Source organism: Meriones unguiculatus, chromosome 3 (genome assembly GCF_030254825.1).
Source record: "Meriones unguiculatus strain TT.TT164.6M chromosome 3, Bangor_MerUng_6.1, whole genome shotgun sequence".
NCBI lineage: Eukaryota > Metazoa > Chordata > Mammalia > Rodentia > Muridae > Meriones > Meriones unguiculatus.
This window is the reverse complement of record NC_083351.1, coordinates 32,966,734-32,993,839: the sequence shown is the minus strand read 5'-3', so window position 1 is coordinate 32,993,839 and position 27,106 is coordinate 32,966,734. Positions and strand designations below refer to the sequence as shown.

Sequence of the window (27,106 nt, the reverse complement as noted above, 5' to 3'; positions counted from 1 at the left end):
TTGTTTAAATGAAGAGACTCCTACTGAAACTCTGAATGAAAATTAAGTACAATGATGACTATGCCAAGATCAGAAACTGAGAACTTTTCACCCCACTCCCTAGGCTACAGATTATGTTAATAATCAATCAGGACTGTATGAGTGAAGCCTTCATAAAAATCCTTGAACTAATAGACCCAGAGAACTCTTAGGGGTAAACATAGGGCAGTGTGACTGGAAGTTGATGTGTCCAGAAAAGGCACGAAAGAAAGTTCCATGTTTGTTCCTGTCAAGAGGCTTGGCTCTGATGGTTGTAAAAGACCAGGTCAAGGGCCAGCAACCTCAAAAATCCATTCAGTGGAGGACAGACATAGTGAAGCAGGCGTTTATTTTGGGTTTGGCTAGACTGCAAAGGCAGCTATCTACAGTATTTTGCCCATTAGAACAGTAGCTTTATGATTTTAAAGAAAAGGACAACAGTAGGAAACCAGAAAATAGGCATATGCTCAGCAATCTGAGTAAGACTAGTTCTAGGTGCATTTTTGGTTTCACAGTGTTCTGCCAGGGTCCTCCTAGCACCAGAAAAACGACCATTTCTATTCTAAGCATGAGATGACTGCATACAGAAAGCTGTAGAAAAGAAGTAAGTCAAAAAGAACAGGTTAATAGGACAAAATGAAGTTACTAAGGATAACAACTGTGCCTTCCACCTTTAAATCCCCAATTTTAAAGGCAGTTGTGGTACATACAATACCCTCTTTATCTGGCTATTAATGTCTTTCCACTGTTACATGCTTTATAATAGATGGGTAAACACAGTATTTCCCTTTAGTTCTCTGAGCCATCCTAGCCAATTATTAATCCTAAAGAGGAATGAGGAGAACCACAGTCAGTGAGTCAGATGCGCAAGAAAATGATGTGGGTGCTCACACCTCAGCCATTAAAGCTAGGCTTACAACCAAAAATAACCTGGGGCTTGACATTTGCTTTTGAAAAAAAGGTACATATTAGATTAAGCTTTCATTTGTGGAATCAAAGGTTAATTTCAGGTGGTGTTTAGACATGAAGTTGAACAATAGTACATTCAGCTAGCTTCTGCTAGAGAATATCAAAAGTGTTCTATGTTGTGGTGAGTATGAAAAAGATAGTTTATAGGCATTTTTCTATCTGATCTGTAAGTTTAATATAATTTTTACATTTACAAAAAAAAACCTTTTCTCTATATAAAAAAGTTCATCCTAAAATTTATATGAGAAGAAATAGAATACTAAAAACTTTTGAAATAGAAGAGAAGAAATAACTACTCCACCTAGTATTAAGATTTACTTTTTGGCTGGGCATAGTGGCTCAGGATATTAATCCTGAGCAATTGGGAGGCTGGCAAATATTTGAGTTCAAGGCCAGCCTTGCCTACAAAGTGAGTTCCAGGACAGCCAGAGCAACACAGAGAAACCCTGTCTCAAAAATCCAAAATCAACCAAACAAAATATTAATTATTTGACTACAAAATGCTAATTATTTGAAAGTATGGTAGTAACAGAATAGTCCATTATGTCAACAGAACAGAACAAAGAAAAGAATCCAGACTTACTTAAGGGCTCTAATAAATAATTTCATACTGTCATCAATAGAGACAGAATAAAAGTTATAGAAGTAGGCGGATAATCCACTTTTAATAGTGGTGTAAAGTAATTCAGGAAAAAAAAAAAAAACAGTCCTGTGGCAGGAGGTAGCTCAGTTAATAGTGCTTGCTTAGGATGCAAGAAGCCCTGGGTTCCATCCCCAGCACAACATAAAATTGAGCCTGTGATTCCAAGACTTGGGAGGTGGATACAGGAGAATCAGTAAATCAAGGTCAGTCTCAGCTACGTATTACGCCTGGTCTACATGAGAGATAGAAGGCTGAATGGATTGAAAGAGAGAGCATAAGCAAAAGAAACAGTCCTTTCAACAGTTTTAGAACAGATACCCACTGTTAAGCCATTGTTAAGAGAATCAAAAGAACTGAAGAGATGGCTCTAGGGGACAGAGAAATGGCTCAGCAGTTAAAAGCACTGGCTAGTCTTAACACTGTACCCAGGGTTCAAGGCTCAGATTCAAAAGGAATATAAACTAAATCCATGTTCATGTTATATATTAAAAAAAAAATTCAAAATATAAAACCATAACACTAGAAGAAAACACAAGAGAACATTTCTAGGATTTTGATTAGACAAGGACATTTTTGATATATCAAAAGCGCAAAATCATAAGTAAAAAAGTTACATATTTGATTTGATGATTGTGAAGTTTCAAGGGGCTAGAGAGATAACTAAGCAGTTAAGAGGACTGGCTGCTCCTCCAGTGGACCAGGTAATTCCCAGCATATACACAGCATTTCACAATTATCCATAACCCTAGTCCCAGAGGATATGATACTGTCCTCTGTCCTTCGTGGGCACTACACACTCATGGAATACATACACACACTCAGGTAAGACACCAAACACATAAAATAACAGCTATAACAATAATGGAAAATAAAACTTTTTGCTATGAAAATTCTTGTTAATGTATTTTTTCACAATTTATTCATTATATATCATGATTGAAGCCCCCTCCCTTAACTCTCTACAATCTCACCCTCCCTCCCTCTTATCCTAGTCCACTGAAAGGGGGAGTCCTCCACCATTGCTACCTATCCATAGCTTGTCAAGTCTCATCAAGACTGCCTAGATCCTCTTCCTCGATGGCCTGGCAAGGCTGCATCACCGGAGGCGAGTGATCGAAGAGCAGGCAACCTAGTTCATGACAGAGGAAGACCCTGTTCCCCTCACTGGGAGATCTACATAAAAACTGAGCTGCCAATCGGCCACTGAGCCTCTGAGCAAAGGGTCTAGATCCTCTCCATGTGTGATCCTCCACTGGTGCATCGGTCTCTGCAGGACCCCCTGGGCTCAGATCCTTAGCTTTATTGGTCTCCTTGTGGGGCTTCTATCCCCTCCATGTCCCTCTATCCCCAACCCCTCTTCTTCCGTAAGACTCCCTGCACTCTACCCAAAGTTTGGCCATAAGTCTCACCATCTGCTTCACCGTTCAGATGACCATCTATAGTAGGCTCCCATCCTGTTTCCTCTCTTCTACCGCTTCTGGTATCTATCCTGTTGGCCACTCTAAATGAGATTTAGGCATCCTCCCTTGGGTCCTCCTTAGTGTTTAGCTTCTTTAGGTCTGTGAAGGTTTCTCTGTGTAGCCTTAGCTGTCCTGGACTCACTTTGTCGACCAGGCTGGCCTCAAACTCACAGAGATCCACCTGCCTCTGCCTCCCTGAGTGCTAGTTGGATTACAGACCTGTGACATAGCACCCAGCTAGGAAAATAATTTTTAAAGAAAGAAAATTAGAAATTTCTACTCATTAAAAGCTATTGTTAGGAAAATCAAAACAAGAACTGAAGAGATGGCTCAGAGGGGAGGAGAGATGGCTCAGCAGTTAAGAGCACTGGCTGCTCTTCCAGAACAACCAAATGGCAGATCACAATTGTAACTTCAGTTCCAGGAGATTTGAACTTCTCACACAGAAATAATATGTAGGCAAAACACCAACACACATAAAATAAAGACAAATCATTTTTGTTTAAAAAAAAAAAAGAGAGAGAGAAATGGCTCGATGGTTAAGAACATTCATTGTTCTTCCAGAGGACAAAAGCTCAGTTCCCAGCACCCATATCAAGTATCTCACAGCCATTCATTCAAAGGGATCCAATGCCTCTGATCTTCTTAGGCACCCACTCATACACTCATACACACACAGACACACCCCACAAGAAAAATGGAGAGACGGCTCAGCAGTTAAAAGCACTTGTTGTTACTGCAGAGGACCCAAGTTTGGTTTCTAGTATCAACCTGATAGCTTAAAACCACCTGTAATTCCAATTCTAGAGAATCTGACATCCTCTTCTGGCCTCCATGGGCAACCAGACATGTAAGTGGTACAGAGACATGCAGGCAGGCAAAACACGTGCATAAAATAAATCTTCAAGAAAAAAAATTTTCAAAAGAAAAACAGGAGTGCAGTGATAAACTAAAGAGGGCATGTAAAAAGGCTAATACAGAGGAAGGGGGGAAAGGATAGCTAAATAACACTAAGAATGCTTGAAAAGGCTACAGAGAAAACTATTTTATAGGCTTAGTTAAAAATACATATAGCCAGGTGTGGTGGTGCATGCCTATAACCCCAGGGAAGCAGAGGCAGGCCGACTTCTGTGAGTTCAGGCCGACTTCTGTGAGTTCAAGGCCAGCCTGGTCTACAAAGAAAGTACAGGGTAGCCAAGGCTACAGAGAGAAACCCTGTCTCAAAACAAACGAAGAACACACAAACACAAATTATATATATATGGGGTTGGGTGGGGGTTTGGTTTATCACACCAAACAGAGTGATAAAATGAACCCCATCCCCAAAAGCCCCAGTGCCAGCATGAAAAATTTCCCTTAGAATTGCTGTTCAGAAGAGTCCACGAGATGCCAAAACAACATAAACTACGCCTCTCCCCTTGGCTGTTTCCTAGAACTTGAAGGTAAGAGCCTGCTGCTGAAAACACCATACAACTTTGGCCTCAGGATTTGGAGGAATCTGACTGAAACTAATGTTGTAACCTCCTTCCTGAGGACTAGCAATCATAGTGCTTGAGGTGCTAGGCAAGCACCTCAAGGAAAAAAGGCAATCAATAGTCTTAGGCAACAGTAAAGTCTATGAACCATAATAATGACCATCAGTTAAGATATTCCCAATGGTGCAAATGTGGTACTATTTATTATCTTGGGGATAAACAACAGCTGTTTAATTAGGCTTAGGGCCCTCTCATGCCCAGAAGTAAACCTAGCCAACTATCTGCTGGCTGGAGAGGTTAAAGACACTTTAAAAGAATCTACTATTGCCATTTCCTAAACCAATGTAATTTCTAACAATAGTCTGAATACTTATCTAAATACACAGATAAATGTGGCTCTTATCCTCATGAAGGAAGCTTATCTTTGCAATAAACAGATGCTAGTACAGAGAACCACAACTGGTCAAAATGCAAGTAAGTGATGATGGGTATCAACCCTAATTGGTACAACTATAACACAATCCTACGCGTAAGACCCAGGAAACATCAAAGAACAGGAGTAGACCAAAAAAAGCCAGAAAAACATGACACTTGCTGCTAGACATTATTTTCTACACATGACCAAAATGCTACACTCACCAATTCTCAACAATATGATTGCCTTGAGACTGGAGATGATGACCCAGCTAAGAGCACTGTCTGTTCTTCTAGAAGACCTGAGTTCCATTCCCAACACCCACACGGTGGCTCACAACCATCTGTAACTTCAGTTCCAAAAGATCTTAGAACCCTCTTTGGGCCTCCAAGAATACTGTATGCATGTGGTACACAGATATACATGCAGGCAAAACACCAGATACATTCAACAGAAGTAGAAAAAATTAATTCAGAACATGGCTACTGTTGCAAGGGATCATATCTGAATAATTACAGCTATGTGATCTGGCTATGTTGGTATAATATTCTTGTGGAATGGTATACAATTTACCCTTGTTCATTCTAACCCCACTGTCTGGCTTCAATCCTTATTCTAAACATCACCTATCTCAAGTTTGTGTAAACATGCTACCATTTGTTCTTTGTGTTGCCAATAGAAACAACCAGCCAATGCTGAGCAATGGAGAGAACAGGGTGGGACATCCTGGTCCAGAGGGAAGGAGAAAGAAGAGAGTGGGAGGAGAGGACCTGGAACATCAGGAGAAATGAATTGTACCTAAGGTATGACTAAAAAGCAAGTATAATGTAGAAATCTGAATGAAAGAAGTTAAGGATGGAGTAATTATTGCCCAGCAATGTGGTCTAGGTTAATTAAGTAAATCCTAGCCTCTGTGTGGTAATTTGGGTATACAGCTGGTTTAGAAATAGCTGCCGCTTAACTAAAAGATATATTAATAATACATATCAGTAATCATCAACATGGCTAGAATACAGACATGCTTTTAATCCCAGTAGACAGAGGCAAGGAGATCTATGAGTTCAAGGCCAGCCAAGTATACAGAAAGGTTCAGGTAAAGAAAAGCTTAGGTCCTACATGGTGGTACACATCTTTAACCCTAGAACGCAGGAGACAGGCATGCAGACCACTAAGTTCTAGTCAGTTCTGTTCAGGCAGTTTGGTTGAGAGTGAGCTGAAAGGTAGCGCAGTGGAGCTGGGAGCTGAGTTCGTGGCAGTTCGGTTTATGGAATTCAGAGACAGTTTTTACTGAGAGTTTTATTAAGAAAGACTGAAGAAAGAACAAGCTAGACATGAGTGAAGAAAGAACAAGCCAGAGAATGAGAAGGAGCCAGAAGATTAAAACAGATTGCTAGAGTCAGTCTGAAGCCAAGCAGAGCAATTCAGTCAGAGGCCAAGAGAGAAATCAGACTGAATCAGTCAGCTAGGGGAGGCATTTGAGCCAGAACAGCTGAGTTGAACCAGCCAGCCAGAGTTCAGAAAGAAGTGGAAAGGGTGAGCTTATTCAGCAGTAAGACTCAGAGGCTGAAAACATTCTAGGCCTAGATTAGATTGTATGAAGGCTAGAAGCTTCCAGGACTACGCCTAGGTTAGCAGACCAGGTAGCAAGCCTCCAGGATGACAATTAACTCATGCACATAAAAGTTACTTTAACAATAATTTAAAAAAACAAAACAAAAAAAAAAAAAACAAACAAATCATGGTTGGGCTGGAGAGATGGCTCAGTGGTTAAGAGCACTGGTCGTTCTTCCAAAGGACAGGGTTCAATTCCTAGCACCCACATGACAGCTCACTGTCTCTATCTCCAAGATCTGACACCCTCACACATATAATGTACATGAAATAAAAAAATAGTTGCTTAAATACTTACACAACAACATCAGCCATAAAAAAAGAATCAATTGTTACATGCAACATTTTCAAAAAATTCTCAAAAAAATTGAAAAAATTTAATGTGAAATATGTTAATACGAAAATATAAATTCTCAAAAAATAAGTTGAATATAAACTGGGCATGGTGCCCACACCTGTAATCCCAGCACTTGGGGAGGTAGAAGCAGGCAGAGCTTTGTGAGTTCCTGGCCAGCCTGAATCCAGGCCAGCCAAGACTACAAAGAGAAACCCTGTCTAGTAAAAACCATAAAACAAAAACAAAAAGTCAGATAAAAATAAGTCTATATAGCATAATTCCAGAAGCCAGGCAGTGGTGGCACACACCTTTGTTCCCAGCACTTGGGAGGCAGAGGCAGGTGGATTTCTATTAAGTTTTTAGAAAGATCCCCTAGGCCTCCAGGGTTTCTGGCAAGGGATGTCATTGGACAAATGCGTGTAGATTCAAGAGAGAAGTCCAAGGTAATCTCTTGCCATTGGGAAATGAAGTGAGGATCTGCCAGCTCCAGGTCCCGCAGCAAAAATTATGAGCTGTTTCTGTCTGATCAACCAGAGGCAACAAGCAAGTACAGAAACTGCAAGTTAGTACTGCTGACCTCATGCACACTACTGAAGGCCACAGATAACCTCTTGCCCTGTCCCCAAAAATTCAATGTTACTGGTATTTATGGTCCTTTGCCTTCAGGATAGATAGTAGGAATGAGAAAGAGCGGATTAACTTCCCAAGGATTCATTGTGGATAAAGACATTATGAATGAAAATTTCAAGGAAGAAATTAAAATCATGGCATATGTAAAAATGAGATAGAATTGCTCAGCTGCTACTCTTTCCCTATATTAAGGGTAAAGACAAGACACTCCAGTACAAAGATCGAGGATTTGGGAAGGTGGAAAATGTGTGCTGTGGCAAACAGTAGCTAACGATCAGAGACCAAATTTAAAATTGCGAGTAAATGAATGGTATTGAAATAGGTTTGGTGCATACAGGAGTTGACATGACTACCATTTCCAAAAGGTCCTGGAATTCAGAATGGCCACTTCAGGAGTTTGTTACAGTTTACAGGAATTGGTAAATTATCTCAAATAAAACGAAGTGTAGGGTGGGTTAAATGTGTGGGACCAGAAGGTAAAATAAGGAAGTTGAGCTATTATGTAGGTGACTTAACCATAAATTTACATGAAAGAGATCTTTTTAAACAATAGGGTACTACAATTAAAATCCCTGCAATCCCAGAGATAACTCATGATGACATTAGGGACAAAATGGTAGATGGTCCTGGAAAAGGTGCATTGATATGTGTCATCAAAAACAGTAACGACTGTGCCAAATGTCCAAACACAGGCCATCACAGGAATTGAGTTTCCATATTTATAAAAGGGACCACTGATAAAATATCAACAGTTCTACCCTTAAAATGGTTTACTGACAAGCCTGTGTGCATAGATCAATGATCCTTAACTAAGGAAAAACTACAGGCACTTGAGTAGCTGTTACAAGATCAGCTGGAAGATCAACATATAGAAAAGTCTATCAGTCCTTGGAAATGACCTGTATTTGTAACAAAAAGAAAATCAAGAAAATGAAGGATGTTAACAGATATAAAAGTGATGAATGAAGTAATTCAACCAAACGGGTCCTTTAAATTCCTTTACCTTCTTTATTACCTAAGTCATGGCCTATGATTGTAATTGTTTTAGAAGACTGATTTCTCAGTGGCTACTTATAATAACAGTGGTCCAGTAAAAATATATAATTGGAAAGTTCTTCCACAAGGAATGTTAAATAGTCAACTTTATGTCAATACTTTGTGCAACAACAAATACATCCTAGTATTTCTAGAAATTCCTAGGGAATTTCCTCAATCTCTTATCTGTCATTACATGGATAATATTTTGTTGGCTGCTTTTGATACAGATACTTTAGAGAAAATGTTTAAGGAAATACAAAAAAAAAAAAAGGCTAGAGGATAAATATTGCTCCTGAAAAACTACAAAAAGAGATTGAATTAACTATTTGAGTTATAAAATAAGTCAACAAAAATTTCGACCATAGAAGGTACAGATGAGTAGCCATCAATGACAAACTCTTAATGATTTTCAAAAATTAATAGGGGATATTAATTGGCTAAAGCCTACATTGGATTAACAATTGATGAGTTAAGTGATGTTTCAAATGTTACAAGGAAATTCGGACTTATACAGTCCAAAATGGTTAACAGCTGAAGGAAAACATTAACTCTGGTAGTACAGAGACTGCAAAATCATAAACTTGATTATATTTTGGTTATTTTGTCTTCAGCTCATACTCCTACTGGGCTCATTATGCAAAAGAAAGCTAGTATTATGGAACAGATCTTCTTAGCACATAAACAAAGTAAAAGAAATTAAACACTTATATAGAAAAGGCTTCTGAATTAATCATAAAAGGTAGAATAAGGCTACATCAATTTTCAGGAACAGACCCAGCCAAAATTGTAATGCCTCTTACTAATCCTGAGATTATATCATTATGGGTAATCAATGAAAATTAGCAAAGAGCTTGTAGTAACTATTTGGGAGAAATTAATAACAAATATGCTAAAAGTATCTGCAGTTTATAAAAAGAACTAATTAGATTCTCCCACATATTATAAAGGGAACATCAATTAACATCAATTCCTGAAGCAACTATATATTGATGAAAATAAGCTGAGAATGGCAGGCTATAAGTCAGACAAAATACAGTATTTCAAAGCCCATATCAGAATTATATGCAATCCTTATGGTATTAGCTTTTCCTGAATCTCTTTATATATTACATAATATGCAAAAAGAGTTGTTTTACATATAAAAACTGCTAAATTTATTCCTGATGATTCAGAATTAACTTTGTTATTTATGCAACTGCAATAGGCAACCAGAAATAGAAACTATCCATTATATATTACTCAAATTCGGTCTCATACAGGTTTGACAGGTCCATTGGCCCAAGGAAATGAGGAAATTGACCAATTACTAGTAGAAAATGTGTTAGAAGCCTCAAAAATTCATGAAAAATAGCATGTTATCAGTAACGGTTTAAGAAAAAAAAATTTCTATCACCTGGCAACAAGCCAAGGAAATTATAAGAAAATGTCCTACTTATTCTCTGTATAACCAAACAATGGTTACCAAAAGAAATAAAATCTGGAAGATGGATGTGTTTCATTTTGCAGAATTTGAAAACTAAAGTTTGTACAACATACCATTCATACATATTTGGGGTTTCATTGGGCAACTTCCTTGATTTCTGAATTGCTGAGAACATGGAGGCTTGGCTTAAAGGTAGTCCAACAAGAATTCCTCCATGTACCATAAGGAGAGTGCATCCCAACAAAGCTCCTACACTCAGGACTCTTCCAAACCTCACCTTACCTAGTTCTCCTTCATGAAGTAGAAGTTTTTGGTTTCTTTGAAGACTCTTGAATCATGTGATATTTTGCTAGAAGCTGTCTTGTGAGAGGGCATGTGGTGGATGTTTTGCTGGAGGCTGGCTTATGAGAGGGCATGTGATGTTTTGCTGTGAGCTCTCTCCTGTGAGGGGTGTGACTTTGGCCAGCTGAGAACATCAGTGGGTGGAATCTGAAGAGAGGAGATACATAGAAGCCCACGGACAGTGAGACATGCCTTTTTGGATCAATATCACTGTGTTGATCTTCACGCTTCAACACTTGACTTCGCAGAGAGAACATTCCAGAGAAGTTCTCGGGGCAATCCAACTGAGTCTTTTGGATTTCACTGTCCCAATCTTCTGAATCATGCTGATTCATGTTGCTGTTTGGTGTTGGCCTTTGGACTGGACTGCTGGTATCCAGACAATGAAGAGTGGACTCATCCCAAAGAACTACTTCTAAAAAGGTCTATAACCCCTTTTACCTAATAACCTTCTTTCTCCCTTACCTCTGGTCAATGGGTGTTTAGGAATCCTAAATAAAGTAGGTTTGGTAAAAAATCTGCAGGTATATTTAGCTTGTTTATCTGTATCCTTAAAATACCATTTATAATAAACTGGACAATATGTAGTTCCTGGGGTTCCATAAGCCTAGCAAATTAATAAAGGCTAAACACACAGTCATGAAAATACAAATTTGTAGCTAGACAGTCAGAAATTCCAGGGTCCAGACAGACAACTAGTATCTAAATTGGAGGCACACACTACAGCACTGATGGGATTGACCCCTCAAAATGTGGGTCTTCAAATGGTCTAGGGCACAGAAGTAGTCTCTGTAGTAGGAGAAACTGAAATGAGTTTTCCCTTAGTAACTTCACCTTAATAAAAAAATGTCAAAATAACAAGGATCCCAAAATAGCATATCATATTCAATATGCATATATTAAGCAAGAGTTCTACCACTGAAATTATATTCCCAGTCCCATTGCAGGGGATATGGGGGGGTAATATTTCTTACAAAATTTATCATGGAGAATTCATTATTAAACAAGTATACATAGTGGTGATTAGGAAAAGAAAAACAGAGGTCTGTGTGACATTATGCCAGGCTGGTAATGACATCCTGAAACAAGATTTTTATATGGACAGGATTATTTCAAGCAACTTTTATAAATCCAGTTAGATATAGCACATACCTAATTTATATCCTAGAAGTTCTTTACTCCTTAAATAACTATAAAATTATTATGTAACAGATACACTTGTGTAACTAGAAACACAACAAAGGAATGACATACTCCTTACCAATAAAAAAAAAAAAAAAAATGACTTCTCAAAATAAGAAAGGGCCAGTGAAGACAGCTCGGGGTTAGGTAAAGGTGCTTGCTGTCCAGTCTGATGATGACCTAAGTTTGATCCTCAAGACCCACACTTTAGAAGGAAAGAACCAATTCTCACAAGCTCTCTTGGAATCTTGGGACCTCCATACAAACATGGTGATAAATGCCTACACGTGCATGTGCGCCCGCACGCGCGCGCACACACACACACACACACACACGCAACCCGACAAGTCCCTCTCAGTACATACTTGAAATATTAGATGAGAGAGAAGTCCAAACATCCCTAAACAAACACATTATGTCAGTGGTTCTCAACCTTCCTAAAGCTTCGACCCTTTAACACAGTTCCTCATGTTGTGGTGACCCCCAACCATAAAATTATTTCATTGCTACTTCATAACTGCTCTGCTATTGTTATGAATCATAATGTAAATATCTAATAAGCAGGATATCTGATATGTGGCCCCAACGGGGTCAAGACTCATAGCTTGAGAACTGCTGCATTTAAGTATTTGCTTCATTAAAGGCTTTTTGCTTATCTGTTTTCCAGACTGTAATTAAGTCTAACCTCTGGCAAGTTACCTCCCAGATAACTATAGCTAGAACAATTCTAGATTGCTTTTAGTTACTTTTTAGGTCCAGAAATTTTATTTGTTTTGAGACAGAGTATTATATATCCCAGCCTGGCTTCTAACTATAAAGCTGAGGAAGAGCCTGAAGTTCTGCCTCTATCTCCTGAGTGCAGGAATATAAGCATGTGCTACTACATCAGGATTATGGAGTGCCAAGGTGACAACCAACGAGTTCCTGCATGCTAAAAAGGCCTCCCACCAACTTGAGATACATCCCTAGCCACCTTTTAGTCACTTTAAAAATCATAATAAAAATATAATTTTTATAAATGTTATATTTTATTACTTTGAAATTGGATGTTGGGGGTGAAGAGATGGCTCAGCATTAAGAGAACTGTGTGCTCTTCCAAAGGACCTGGGTTCAAATCTTGGCACCCACACAGCAGTTCACAGCTGTCTATAATTCCATTTCCAGGGACCTCACATCCTCACACAGATATACATGGAGAACACCAATGTAAATAAAATAAAATTATTTTAAAAAGTTGGATGTTCATTCCATATGATCTTGTTATAAACTAAAAGCTCTCTAGAGGTTTTGTTCATATATAATGACTAACAAATTCTCATTTAGATTTTTTTTTTTCAGATATATCAGCCAGAGCAGGAGGAACATTGAAATACATTTCATATGTGTGTGGGCTTTTTGCTATTTCTGTTGTTGTTGAGGTCCAGCTTTAGTCTATGGTGAGCAGACGGGATACAAGGGATTATTTCAATCTTCTTGTATCTGTTGAGGCTTGCTTTGTGACCAACTATGTGGTCTATTTATGAGATGCTGAGAAGAAGGTAAATTCTTTTGTGTTTGGATGTAAGGTTCTGTAGATGTCTGTTAGGTCCATTTGATTCATGACCTCTGTTAGAGACATTGTTTCTTTGTTTAATTTGTTTTGTTCACCTGTCCTTTGTTGAGAGTGGGGTGTTGAAGTCTCCCACTATTAGTGTGTGGGGATCTATGTGTGGTTTAAGTTTTATTAATGTTTCTTTTACAAATGTGGGTGCCCTTGTATTGGGAGCATAGATGTTCAGGATTGTGGTGGAATTTTCCCTTGATGAGTATGAAGTGTCCTTCCCCATCTCTTTTTATTAATTTTGGTTGAAAGTCTATTTTATCAGATATTAGAATGGCTACTCCTGCTTGTTTCTTGGGTCCATTTGCTTGAAAAACCATCTTCCAGCCCTTTACCCTCAGGTAATGTCTATCTTTGTGACTTAGGTGTGTTTCTTGTACGCAACGGATTTTTGGGTATTATTTACGTATCCATTCTGTTAGTCTGTGTCTTTTTATTGGAGAATTGGTTCCATTGATGTTGAAAGAGATTAATGACGAGTGTCTGTTAGATCCTTTGATTTTGATGTTGGCTGTGGTCATTAAGTTTGTGTGCTTGGTTAACTTTTTGTTTTGCTGTAGTGAGGTTAATTATTTCCTCTGTTTTCAAACAACTGCCTTGGGAAAGATTCTTGGAAAAGAATCTTCACCAACCCTCTATTTGACAGAGGGCTAATATCCAGTATATATAAAGAACTTAAGAAGTTAAACAGCAACAAATCAAGTAATCCAATTAAAAATGGGGTACAGAGCTAAACAGAGAATTGTTAATAGAGGAATATCGAATAGCAGAGAAACACTTATAGAAATGTTCAATGTCCTTAGTCATCAAGAAAATGCAAATCAAAACGACCCTGAGATTTCACCTTACACCCATCAGAATGGCTAAAATAAAAAACTCAAGTGACGACACATGCTGGAGAGGATGTGGAGAAAGGGGAACCTCTTCCACTGCTGGTGGGAATATAAACTTGTACAACCACTCTGGAAATCAATCTGATGCTTTCTCAGACAGTTAGGAATAGTGCTTCCTCAAGATCCAGTTCTACCACTGCTAGGCATATATCCAAAAGACGTTCAAGTATGGACGCTCAAGTACACAACAAGGACATCTGCTCAACCATGTTTGTAGCGGCTTTATTTGTAATGGCCAGAAGTTGGAAACAGCCCAGATGCCCCTCAGTTGAAAATTGTGGTACATCTACACAATGGAATATTACTCAGTGATAAAAAAAACAAAACAAAAAACAAGGAAATCATGAAATTTGCAAGTAAATGGTGGGAACTGGAAAAAATCATCCTGAGTGAGGTATCCCAGAAGCAGAAAGACACACATGGTATATACTCACTCATAAGTGGATACTAAGGAAGCTAATCAGGAAGGAGGACTCTGGCTAAGATGCTCAATCCCCATTCAGAAAGGCAAAGAGGATGGACATAGGAGAAGGGAGAAAACGGGGAACAGGAAAGGGGCCTACCACAGAGGGCCTCTGAAAGGCTCTACCCTGCAGGGTATTGAAGCAAATGTTAAGACTCATAGCCAAACTTTGGGCAGAGCACAGGGAATCTTATGAAAGAAGTGGGAGATAGTAAGACCTGGAGAGGACAGGAGCTCCACAAGGACAGCGACAGATCCTAAAAGTCTGGGCACAAGGGTCTTTTCTGAAACTGATACTCCAGCCAAGGACCCCTCATGGAGATGGCCTGGAACCCTGCACAGAGGTAGCCTATGGCAGTTTACCATCCAAGTGACCTCCATAGTAATGGGGACAGGGACTGTCTCTGACAGGAACTGACTGGCCTGCTCTTTGAACACCTCCCCGCAAGTGGGGAGCAGCCTTACCAGGCCACAGAAGAAGACAACAGCCACTCCTGATGAGACCTGATAGACTAGGATCAGAGGGAAGGGGAGGAGGACCTCCCCTATCAGTGGACTGGGAGAGGGACATGGGTGGTGAAGAGGGAGAGTAGGATTGGGAGGGGAGGAGGAAGGGAGGTACAGGGAGGATACAAAGTGAATAAACTGTAATTAATGAAAATAAAAATAAAAAAGAAATACATCTCAATGCTATAGGAAAGAAGAAGGTAAACGTACCCCCAAACATAATTATCCACCTATTTACAAATAGGTAAATGTACCATCAAATATAAATATCCAGCTGGAAATTTTTAGGCACTGGAATGAAAAGAGCTTGCCGAGGGTTAGAACAGGCGAGTAAACAACTAAGGAAAGAAGAGAACCAGAGCAAAAGAAAGGCAGAGTGCTGAGAGGCCTCCCCTTGAGGCCTCCACCTGTTATTGATTACAGAATCTCCCAGAGATATGAAAATCAGAGAACTGTTCAGACTCCTATAAAATACCACACACTAGGCTGAAGAGATGGCTCAGCACGTAAGAGCACTTGATGCTTTTGCAGAGTTCCTGTGTTCAGTTCCCAAAACAGTGGTTCACAACCACCTGTAACTCCAGTTCCAGGGGATCCAAAAAGCCTCTTCTGGCCTCCCTGAGTACCATGCACACATATGATATTATATATAAATATATTTATATATATTTATATATATAATATATCAATATATGGTATATATTATGTTATATATATATAACATAATATATACCATATATTGATATATTGTATATATTATATAGCTGTATGATATCCATATATATCATATATTCATTTATATAATATGATATATCCTATATCTCACATATGATATATGATGTATCACAATATGTAATATAAATACCACAATATATATCATACATATATATATGCAGGCAAACACACATATAAAATAAAAACATCTTTTAAAAACTCTTTAAGTGCCATTTATTTACATATAAATTAACCACATTCCTCGATATACTTTAAATAAGCTCTAGATTACTTATGATGTCTATTATAATGTCAATGCTATATGTGTTTATTATTGTTTGTAGAATGAAAACAAAAAAATGCCTAGTCCAGTGCTAAGCACAGATAAGCCATCAAAGCCACAGTACAATTGGTGAGGTAAGAATTGTGTGCACAACTCACACTTCATTCAAATGGCCGTAGAGTAGTGCTTGGTATACAGCAAACTCAAGTTTGTCATCTTAAAACTTCCTAAAACTTTCTAAAATACATTTCACTGCAAGTTCAACTCACAGGATTCAGGACTCATGAATATAGAGAACCAACAATAACAAGAATCAAGTCAGTGTAAAAAATAAAGATAATAAAAGTTTTCAGTTTTTAAAATGGGCAAAAAATTCAGACAGAAGATACAGAATGTCCAATAAGCATACGAAAAGATGATTAACATTGTTTAGTTATTAAAGAGATGAGTAAAGTAACAAAATGCTCTCATCCAGATGACTAAAGTCAAAATGACAGATAAAAATGACAAGAAACCAAAACTGTTCAAATGATAGTTACCATGCAGTTATTCCATGCCTATGTAAATGCACACACACACTCATGCAAGAGAAATAAAAACACGTGTCCACATAAAAATCTATACATCAATTTCATAGCAACATTATTCATAGTTGTCAAAAGGTACCAAGTACCTAGCAAATGATAAATACACAAAATATGATATATCTATAACAAAAGAATATTATGTTAAAACAAAAATTCAATACTGACACATCCAATATGAATGAACCTTAGGAAAAACATCTGAAGTGGGAGGAAAAGACAATCATAAAGGCCACATTTCATATAATTTAATTTATATGAGAATAATCAAAGCCATAAACTGATATGCAGAACAAGAAAAGCTATTGCTGTAGAAAATACATCTGTAGCTGCCTAGAACTAGGAAAACTGCATATGAGAAAGTGATCTTAAAAGGCTGCAGTGTTTCTTTCTGAATGTTCTAATACTGAATAGAATGAGAGCTGCACATATCTGTCAAATACACGTTAGACAAACAGTATGGTGTAAATTATGTACCGATATGTTCTATTTTTAAAAAACATAATTCAGAAATATAGTCAGCACTACATTTCCAAGAGTTCTGAATTCAGTGGTGCCAGGAAATCCTTTGATCCAAAGATTCTACCTGATATAGAAATTGTTCCTTCATCTGCCCCCACTTCCCAGGACAAGCAACAGAGAGAACATTTTGACCCAAAAAGTTTATCCCAAGATATAGACAGCTAAGATTACATTCAAAGTTTTCTATTGATGTGTCCTCAAAATCACTAACATTCCTTGACAAGCAGAAGACTATCAGATTAGCAAGATGGCAGGCGATGGAGTGAAGACTAAATTTCTTAACCTTTGTGAAGACCTGCCTACCACAGAAAGCCTAGACAAAGAGAAGACAAGGCTAAGTGAAATGACTCGGTGGTTAAGATCAATTATTGCTCTCCAGGAAACCTGAATTCAGTTCTTGGCAGCCACTTCAACAGCTTATTACCATCTGTAACTCCAGATTCAAGGCATTTGACACCCTCTTCTGACCTCCACTGGTATCCCTACCCACACACAAAATAATTAAATAAATCTTTAAAATGAAAAAAGTACATTCTTTTATCCACAAAGTGTCCACTATCAGCCAGAGCAGCAGACAGAAGCAACACAACTTTATATGATCTTTAATTATTTATACATAAGGTTTTCCCAGGAAACATTCATTAATGTTACAAACACACTTGCCAGTTGCTACACAGAGAAACTCTAGTCTTCAAAAACCAAAAATAGTTAAAAATCATACTCAATTATTCTCTTGATAATCACTAATCGGTACAAGGTATAAAGAGATCAGAACATATGTAATTAAAATTTCAAACTTATTCACTTTGAGAAATTACTATCCTAAAAATGAAAACAGAACAAACATCAATGATAAGTGTGGATCAAAGATTCATTCCTAGAGCAACCTCAAGTCTTTACACTTACCAAGCCAGCAGTTAGGGAAGGTGCAGACTGTCCAAGAGATTGGTTTCTCATTCTAACCAGGTTTGATGCTTCTCCCGTAGACTGCCAAGTTACCTGTCCCACACTGCTGTGTACACTGCTGGACAAAGGGAGCAGCTGCTTACCTTCAAACACAAGGCAAAAAACGTTCATATAATTATATGTTGAAAAATGAATGAAAGAATAAACACAATGAGGTCAGGTGGAAAATAATATTGTTGACACAAACCAAGAGAGGAGGCTCATCCTTATCCATGTTAGAATTTGAAAGACGTGCAAATGGAATAACTAAAGCAGGTCGAGTATACTCAGTTCTCAGTAATACTCACCACCATGTTAACGCCACATTTTAACCCTTAAACTAGCAGTCTTAAAAGGTTTTGGTTTTTGTTTGGGGGGGGTGTTGTTTTTTGGGTTTTTTTGAGGCAGGGTTTCTCTGTGTAGCCCTGGCTGTCCTGGAACGCACTCTGTAGATCAGGCTGGCTTCACACTCAGATATGCCTGCCTCTGGCTCCCGAGTGCTGGGATTATAGGTGTGCACCTCTGGCTTAAGAGTTTTCTGAGCTCTCCTACTACCCTCATCAAGTGCAATGAGTGGTACAGAAATATTATTCCAAACAAGTCTGAGCCTTGGGGGCTGGAGAGATGGCTCAGCAGTTCAGAGTACTGTCTGCTCTTCCAGATGTCCTAAATTCAATTCCCAGCAATCACATGGTGGCTCACAACCATTTACACTGGGATCCGATGCCCTCTTCCGTCATGCAGGTGTACATGCAGATAGAGCACTCATATACACAAGTCTGAGCCTTGTGATTTCAACTAAGTCTATACTGTTCTCACCAGATTCTATGTGCTCAATCCAGGTTTACCAACTACATTAACTGCACTGAGAAATCCTGCCTCAAAATTAAAAAAAAAAAAAAAAAAAACCAAAAACCTCTTAAGACTGCTGGGCCAGCTAAAGCTACATAGCAAGTATCAAGCCAGTCAGTCAGGATAATAAAATAAGATCCTGTCTCAGGGGTAAGGAGGGCAAATAAATAAGTCACCTAAGTACCTAGAATTTCAATGATTTTTTAAAATAATTTTTATCAAGACTTACTTATTTTCTGTATATGCTCTATCTGCATTTACCCCTGCATGTTTACACATCCCAGCACTGATGATTGTGAGCTACCATGTGGCTGCTGGGAATTAACTCAGGACCGCTGGGAGAGTGGACAGAGCTCTTAAAACCACTGAGCCATCTCTCCAGCCCCTGAAATGCAATGACTTTGCAGGAGATATTTACCAGTCCCATTTTCTCCTTTTCTTCACATCCTTCATATGTCTGCAAACCAAAATCAATGTGATTGTGTCATTTATTTCCTTTAAAAGCCACCTGATGGCTTCCCCAATGTTTAAAAATTAAGTCAAACTTTTCATCATCTTTAAAAGAACTCCAAAATTCAGAGTATTTTTCTGGCCTCATCTCCTCTTTTCATAACCTTCCCTCACCCAACTTCACTGTTATGCCATGCATTTTCCATTGGCTTTTATCTTTTTTGTTGTTGTTGTTGTTGTTTTGTTTTGTTTTGTTTTTCAAGACAGGGTTTCTCTATATAGCCTTGGCTGTCCTGGACTCACTTTGTAGACCAGGCTGGCATCAAAGTCAGAGATCCACCTGCTTCTGCCTTCCTGAGTATTGGAATTACAGGCATGCGCCACCGGGCCCAGCTACCTGGCAAAATCTTAGAGGTTTCTTGTATTTGTTGTAAACAAAACATGATGTAATTCATTTGGCTAGCAATCTGGTAAACACACCAAACAAAGAAAAATAAAATGCAGGAGAACATAAAGATTCAGGACGACCACAATCTGCGTGGCATGATGACGAACAGCTATAATCCCAACACTTAAAATGAGAAAGCAGGAGAACTGTCTGACACCAACTTGGCTTCACAGTGACTCTGAGAACAGCATAAGCTATACCAAAGCCTTATACCAAACCAGCACCACAGACAAAACAAAAACACAATTTAAAAACCATGACTTCAAGGGCTGGAGAGATGGCTCAGTGGTTACAAGCACTGGCTGTTCTTCCATAGGACCTACATTCAATTCCCAGCACCCACATGACAGCTTACAGCTGTCTGTAACTCCAGTCCCAGGGCTTCTCATATCCTCACAAAGACATACAGACAGACAAAACACCAATGCACATATAATTTTTTTAAATGATATATTAAAAAGAAAAAAATAATGACTTCACTTTGACATACTTATTTTATACCCAAACTTTTTGGTTTTCTTTTTCTTTTTTTTCAAAACAGGGTTTCTATGTAGCCCGGGAGGCCTGAAACTCAAGAGATTTGTCTGCTTCTGTTGGGATTAAAGGTGTACACCAGCACCACCCAGGATTATACTCAAATATTTTATAACTATTCTATTTTGTTTTTTAAAAAGAAAAATAAGTTGTATTTGTAAAGCCTAATTATCTTGTCAATGATCTAAATGTCTTTCAATAAAGCCCTTGAGTAAAAAAAAAAAAACTATAATAAAGCTAAGGGCATAACTCAGTGGTAGAGAGCTTCTTTAGTCCAAAGCGTTAGATCCCCCTCAAAATGGAGTTACAGATGATCATGGAGTAGCATGTGCGTGTAACTGCTGCACCATCCATCTAACTCCAGTTTGGTTTTTTTTCTTTTTATATTTATCTGTTTCTTTCTTTCTTTGTGTATTTTTGGTATTTCACGACAGGGTTTCTGTGTGTAGCCCTGGTTGCCCTAGAACTCACTCTGTGACCAGGCTGACCTCAAATTCAAGTGATCTACCTGCCTCTATTTTAATTCTTAATTCAAACCTCTATTTATAGGACTAATGAAATGGCTCTCGGGATAAAGGAACTTGTAGCCAAGCCTGATAAGTTCAGTGTTCCTCCAAATTAGCATGGTACAGAGATCTAACTCCTAAAAATTGTCCTCTCATCTCCACAAGCAAGCCATGGCATACATATATACACATACACAAATTAGTATGTTTAAGTTATCACGAACAATAAGATAACACAGCTCTTAAAAGATGAGTAGGGATCCATGAAAGCAGAAATAGCAAAATAAAAATGACAGCACAACAGTGAGACAATAAAGGCAAGGGGAATATGACCGAAAAGAAACTGAAAGAAAAGGAATTGAGAACTGTTCACTATAGGGGAAGAAGCGCAGCAGGACATTTTTTTCTCTACTAGTCATACTCTTTCCCCCCCACACACAGTTTACTGATTAAAATTATACTGTATTTTAACTGCTTTCTACCTAGACCAAGACTTCTTTTACAACTTTGTATCTTGGATTTTATAATTGCCTTTTCTTTGGAGGAGGGGAGAAGATAATTATGAGATTTTGCTAGGGTTATAGCTCAGCAGCAGAGCATCTGCCTACCATATACAAGACCATGGGTTTTTCCAACATGGCTGGGGGGAAGGGGGAGGGGAGGTAGAAGTGGGGAATGGGCAGATCGGGTGAGAAGAAAACAATATGAGATCTACAGAGTTGTAAAAGAAGCAAAAATCATACTGGAATAGGCAAGAGTAGGAGCTGCCTAACAACTATTTATAATGTTCAGGTGTCAGCATTCAGAGAATCTACGAAGCAGTAGAAAGAAAAGAGGCTTTCCACAGTGTTCTGTGGGAACCTATCGAAGAAGAGGCTGTACAGATGCCAAGTCAACTGATGTATCTTTATATATTTAAACAACACAGTCTCACAATTATCCCCACCCCTACTCTTTGGTTCTGGAGAGTGAACCCAGGTTCCGTGAATGCCAAGCACTGTGCACCACATACTAATATGCCCATTCCCCGACATTCCATTTAAAAACAACAAGTCTGGTATTTACCTGACAGAGAACTGGCCAGGCTTCCTCTCCGTAACTTACAGTCATCCTGACTAAGTTGTCGCTGGAGTTTAACTTTTCCAGTAGGTGAAAATATGTCAGGATTACTAAGCTTCCTGAAGAGCAGGGGACTAAGTCCGGTAACCATATCCTTCAATAAAAAAAAAAAAAAAAAAGAAAGAAAGAAAAAGTGAAATGTGACTCTTTAGTATCTTTTCTAAAGAACTTTATATAAAACATCCATCCAACATTCATTCCAATAGAAAAATAGCATTAGAGCTGCGTAGAGAGATGGCTTGGCTTGGTTAAGAATATTATTAGCTGCCCTTCCAGAGAACCAGGATTCAATTCCCAGCATCCAAACGGCACCTCACAACCATCTGGAACTCCAGTCCCAGATGATCCAGTGCCCTCTTCTGGCCTCCACAGGAACTGCATGCACATGACATGCATGCAGGCAAAATACACATTGAAAATAAACAAATTTTTAAAGTACCAATTTTTAAAAACATTCATTCAGTTTTTGGAGGGTGTACACATATGGCACAGGACAAGGGTAGAGTCAGAAGACAACTTTCAAGAATCTATTCTCTCTTTCCATTATGTGGGAAGGGGGGAAAAAACCTCAGGTCATCAGGCTTAGCAGCAAGTTACCCTTACTTGCAGACCCCTCTTGCTGACCCAAAAAGCACTGCAATAAACACTTATTTACAAATATCTGAGAGGTTAGCTTGAAGTCTTTTGGGAAAATACCCAAGAGTGATATAGCTGAATCAGAAACATATGTCTTAAATAAAGCTTAGTGTACTGTTCAAAGACGTGAAAGATTAACTACAAGATGCCACAGGAAACAATGAAAGAATCATCTCACAAGACGACTTAAGACATTTTGATATAATATGCTTACTCATAATGAATGCAGTTCTAACTGTTTGCTTAATTCTGTCTCTCTCCTCTCCCCCTTCTCTCTCTCATCACTACTTCTATTACATAAGAATACAAGAGACCAAATCTGCTGACACTTTGAGTTCAGGCATCCCAGCCTCCAGAACTGTTAAAAAAAAAATGTATATTATTTGTAAGCTAACTGACATAAGTATTTGTGATAGCAACACAACTACATTAAGACAGAAGGACTGGGGATACGGAGGGATGTCCCAGCAGGTAACAACAGTTACAACTCTGGCAGAGTTCAGTTCCCAGCACTCACGTGGAAAACTCCACAGGCAGACCAATAACATGAGGAGGTCAAAGAAAAACCTGCAGGGGTCAGTTCTCTTCCTCCACCGGATGAGTCCCAGGAATCAAATTCAAGCGGGCCATCAGACTTGGTAGCAAATGCCTTTACCCTCTGAGCCAGCTCAAGCATGGAATCTGGTTTGAAAATAAATCACTCCGGGGTCTGGAGAGATGGCTCAGTGGTTAAGAACACAGTGTGCTCTTCCAAAGAACCTGAGTTCAACTCCCAGCAACCCACATGGTAGCTCACAACTGTAACCCCAGTTCCAGGGGATCTGATGCCCTCAAACCAACAGACGTAAAATACAATTAAATAAATTATTTTTAAAAATAAAACCACTCCAGTCATGTTTTCAGGGCATTCCGTTTATTTGTTTGCTTTCAGAACTTTCAGTTTGTTCATTTGCTTGTCCTTGCCTTCCGCCACTGTTCAGTATCTAATTCTGTATCTTCCTGTGCTTTCTGCTTACTGCAGTGTGTCTTAGTTTAAGAGATTTTTAGTGCCTGATAGAAAGATGCTGAAGAGCCACTTGTCCCATTATCCCAACAGGGTAGAAGTAACCAGGGGAACACCTCCTTGTAATTGCCTCACCTGAGAAAAAATCTACAAAACATACCCCAGTGTTCAAGGGAAGAAACTTTATTGGCTTAGCCAGAAAGAGGCACATAAGGGTAAACTACTCAGTAATGAGCCTCCTCATGTTCCCAGAAGTGTGTAGGACAAGCCCAAGATTCAGTGGAAGGAAGCAACCCTCGGGCTCAAGAAATTAGCTAGTCTGACAGGCAGCACATAAACCTCATCCAACACAGATTTTAAGTCTGTAGAGGAAACTTTTTTTCTAAATATAAAACAAAGGAAAAAGAAATTATTGAAAAACTCTGCCAGTTGGTACTCTGGCGGATTTTATATATAATAGCTGTATTGACTCAGGTTGCAAATACTTGCAAAAATAGAAAAAAAATCTACTTAAAGATAATCTGGCTGTAGATTTTCCTCAGCAGGAAACACTGATATTCCTGAATTAGGTTTTATGGTGTTTTTATTCCTGTTTTTATTTTTGCTATCATGCATGGAAAACCTACTTTAATGAAAAGCATCTAAAAAAAATGAAACTGGCAATTTCCATAAGTATAAGAGTTTTTGTTTGTTTTTATAATTTTCTTTTGTGCGCATTGCTGTTTTCCTGCTTGTATGTATGTGTGAGAGTGTTGGATCCTCTGAACTGGAGTTATAAATAGTTGTGAGCTGCCGTGTGGTTGCTGGTAACTGAACCTGGGTCCTCTGGAAGAGCAGAGTCATCTCTACAGCCCCAAGAGATTTTTTAAATTTCATTTAGGTTAAGAGATGTTAAGCTGGGCTGTGGTGACACACACCTTTAATCCCAGCACTTGGGAGGCTAAGGCAGTCAGATTTCTGTGAATTCCAGGCCAGCTTGGTCTACAGAGTGAGATCCAGGACAGCCATGGCTACACAGAAAAACCCTCTCAAAAAACAAAACAACAATAACAACAACAAAAAGATGTTAAAAATACCTAGGAAATAAGAAAGCTTTACCAAGTACATGCCTTTACTCCCAGCATTCAGGAGACAAGAGGCAGACAGATCTTTTGAGTTTAAGGCCTTCCTGATCTTCAGAGTGAGTTCCAGGACAGCCGGGGTAGACACAGAAACCTTGTCACACAAAACAAAACAAGGAGGAAAAAGAAGAGGAGGAGGGAGAGGTAAGGGAGGAAAAGGAGAAGAGGAAAAGAGGAAGAAAAAGGAAGACGGAAAAAAAAAGGAGGAGGAGGAGGAAAAGGAGATGGAATTTTCAGGTACCTAACTATCCTTGGCCTCCAACTCCAATCTAACCATCTCTAATCTAACTTCTTCCTTCTTTGTCTCCACAGAGAACAAAACTGAGTATCAAAGACTGTTAAGGCCTGGGGGAAAGAAAGGATATTCAAAATTTCCACGTATAAAGGCATCTTTTTTTTTCTCTCTAATTAACTCTATAACCAGAACAGACTCAAGCTTATATAACAAGCTACAACTTTTTTTCTTACTTTTACTGGGCCTTTCTCCCATCTCAGAGAGAGATAAAACTTCCTAGTTTGTTTTCATAAATACACCTATTTAATGTAATTGTGTCATGTATTTCATGATCACTGTTTTCCTGTATGTGAAGTTTTTTTAATGCATCACTATGAGTCTAAAATAGCATAGGCAGGGACTAGAAAGGTGAGTAACTGGTACAGTGCTTGTCTACATGGCTCAGCTGATAAGAGCACTGGCTGCTCTTCCTGAGAACCTGGATTAGATTCCAGGTACCCACATGTTATGACCATCAGTAACTTCAGTTCCTGGGCATCAAATGCCCTCTTCTGGCCTATGCACACCAGCCAGACACATGGTGTACAGATATACAAGGAGGCAAAATACCCATACACATAATTTTTTTTTAGTTGTTTCTTTTTTCGTTTGACACAGGGTTTCTCTGCATAATCCTGGCTGTTCTGGAACTCACTCTCTAGGCCAGTCTGGCCTCAAATTCAGAGATCTGCCTGCCTCTCCTTCCCAGTCCTGAGATTAAAGGTTTTCATTACCATGCCTGACCTTAAAAAATAGAAACAAACAAACAAAAAAATATTCTAAAACAGTGAGGAAAAAACTTCATCTGCTAATAAACTTCCTCAAAATAGCTAAGTAAGAAAAATCTATGGCCATTATATTTTTATACTGTTTTAAAACTTAATGTGGTGGTGCACTCCTTTGCTTCCAGCACTTGGGAGGCAGAAGCAGGAGGATCTCTATACATTCAAGGCCAGGCTGGTCTACAGACCAACAGCCAGGGCTAAACAGAGAAACTCTGTCTAGGAAGGAAAAAGAAACCACTTGGCAGGGCTGAGACAGGGCATGGGGTATGGAGGTGCATGCATCTACTTCCAGACTGCTGCTCTCACCCCAGGCAGATTAATCTGAGTTTAAGGCTAGCCTGGTCTACAGAGGGAGTTCTAGGACAGGGCTAGAGGGACGACTCAGAGGTTAGTTATACTGTGCTCACAGAGGACCTAAATTTGTCTCAGAGCACCAACATCAGATAATTCACAACTGCCTGAACTCCAGGGAGATCCAGTGCCTCTGCCCTTCACATACACCTGCTCTCACATACACATACCCACATGCGCATACATAAAAAGTAAACATTTATTGTATACTGAAATTACTGTTCTAGACATGCCTAATTTCAGGTGTGTGTGGTGTGGTGTGTGTGTATGTGTGTGTATGAATATACACATTTTGGGGGTGATTTTTGTAACAATGCTACTGCCTCTTTAGAAAAACACAGCTTTTCACAGGTTGGTGGTTATCACACACTTGTAATCCCAGAGCCAGGTAGATCTCTGCCTTTTTAAGGCCAGCCTGGTCTACAGAGCAAGTTCCAGAGCTGCTGGGGGGAGGGGGGAGAAGAGAGGGAGAGAGGGAGAGAGGGAGAGAGGGAGGGAGGGAGGGAGGGAGGGAGGGAGGGAGGGAGGGGAAGGAAGGAAGACCTTATTTTTCAAAGTTTTTTCAAGAAGAAAAGAAAAGAAGAAGAGAAAAGAGAGAAAGAGAGAGAGAGAGAAAGAAAGATAAAGAGAAAGAGAAAAAAGAGAGAAAGGAAACTGAGTTGAAACACAGGATAAAAACATTCAATATAATCAACCGAGAAGATTGAAAACCATAGAATCTCGAGAACCTGTAGAATTCTAACAAAAAGATCCAAAGTCCACATCATCACAATGTCAAAAGAAAGCAACACGACAAGCTGATATGGTACTAGAACAAGCAGTCACTTTCTCCAAATGTACCAAAGACCAATACACCTATAAATCCAAGAAGGTACGTGAACGTCAAACAAAAGAAAACTTTAAAAAATACATGAACGATATATAACAATAAAATTTCTGGAAAAGCATGTACTGGCTACTTTTGTGTGTCAAC

The 27,106-nt window shown here is 38.9% G+C and overlaps 1 protein-coding gene across 9 annotated transcripts in view; it reads right to left on the bottom strand.

Moving 5' to 3' along the window:
* Window positions 1-27,106, bottom strand: part of Mast2 (microtubule associated serine/threonine kinase 2) — a 157,752-nt gene that overhangs the window by 111,440 nt on the left and 19,206 nt on the right. For all 9 annotated transcript variants that reach the window (XM_060379797.1, XM_060379799.1, XM_060379788.1 and 6 more), the window contains exons 2-3: window positions 21,910-22,057; window positions 18,016-18,158 (exon numbers count right to left, since the gene is read on the bottom strand). In XM_060379797.1, the coding sequence (XP_060235780.1) occupies window positions 18,016-18,158; window positions 21,910-22,057 (291 nt within the window). The remainder of the gene's footprint in view (window positions 1-18,015; window positions 18,159-21,909; window positions 22,058-27,106) is intronic.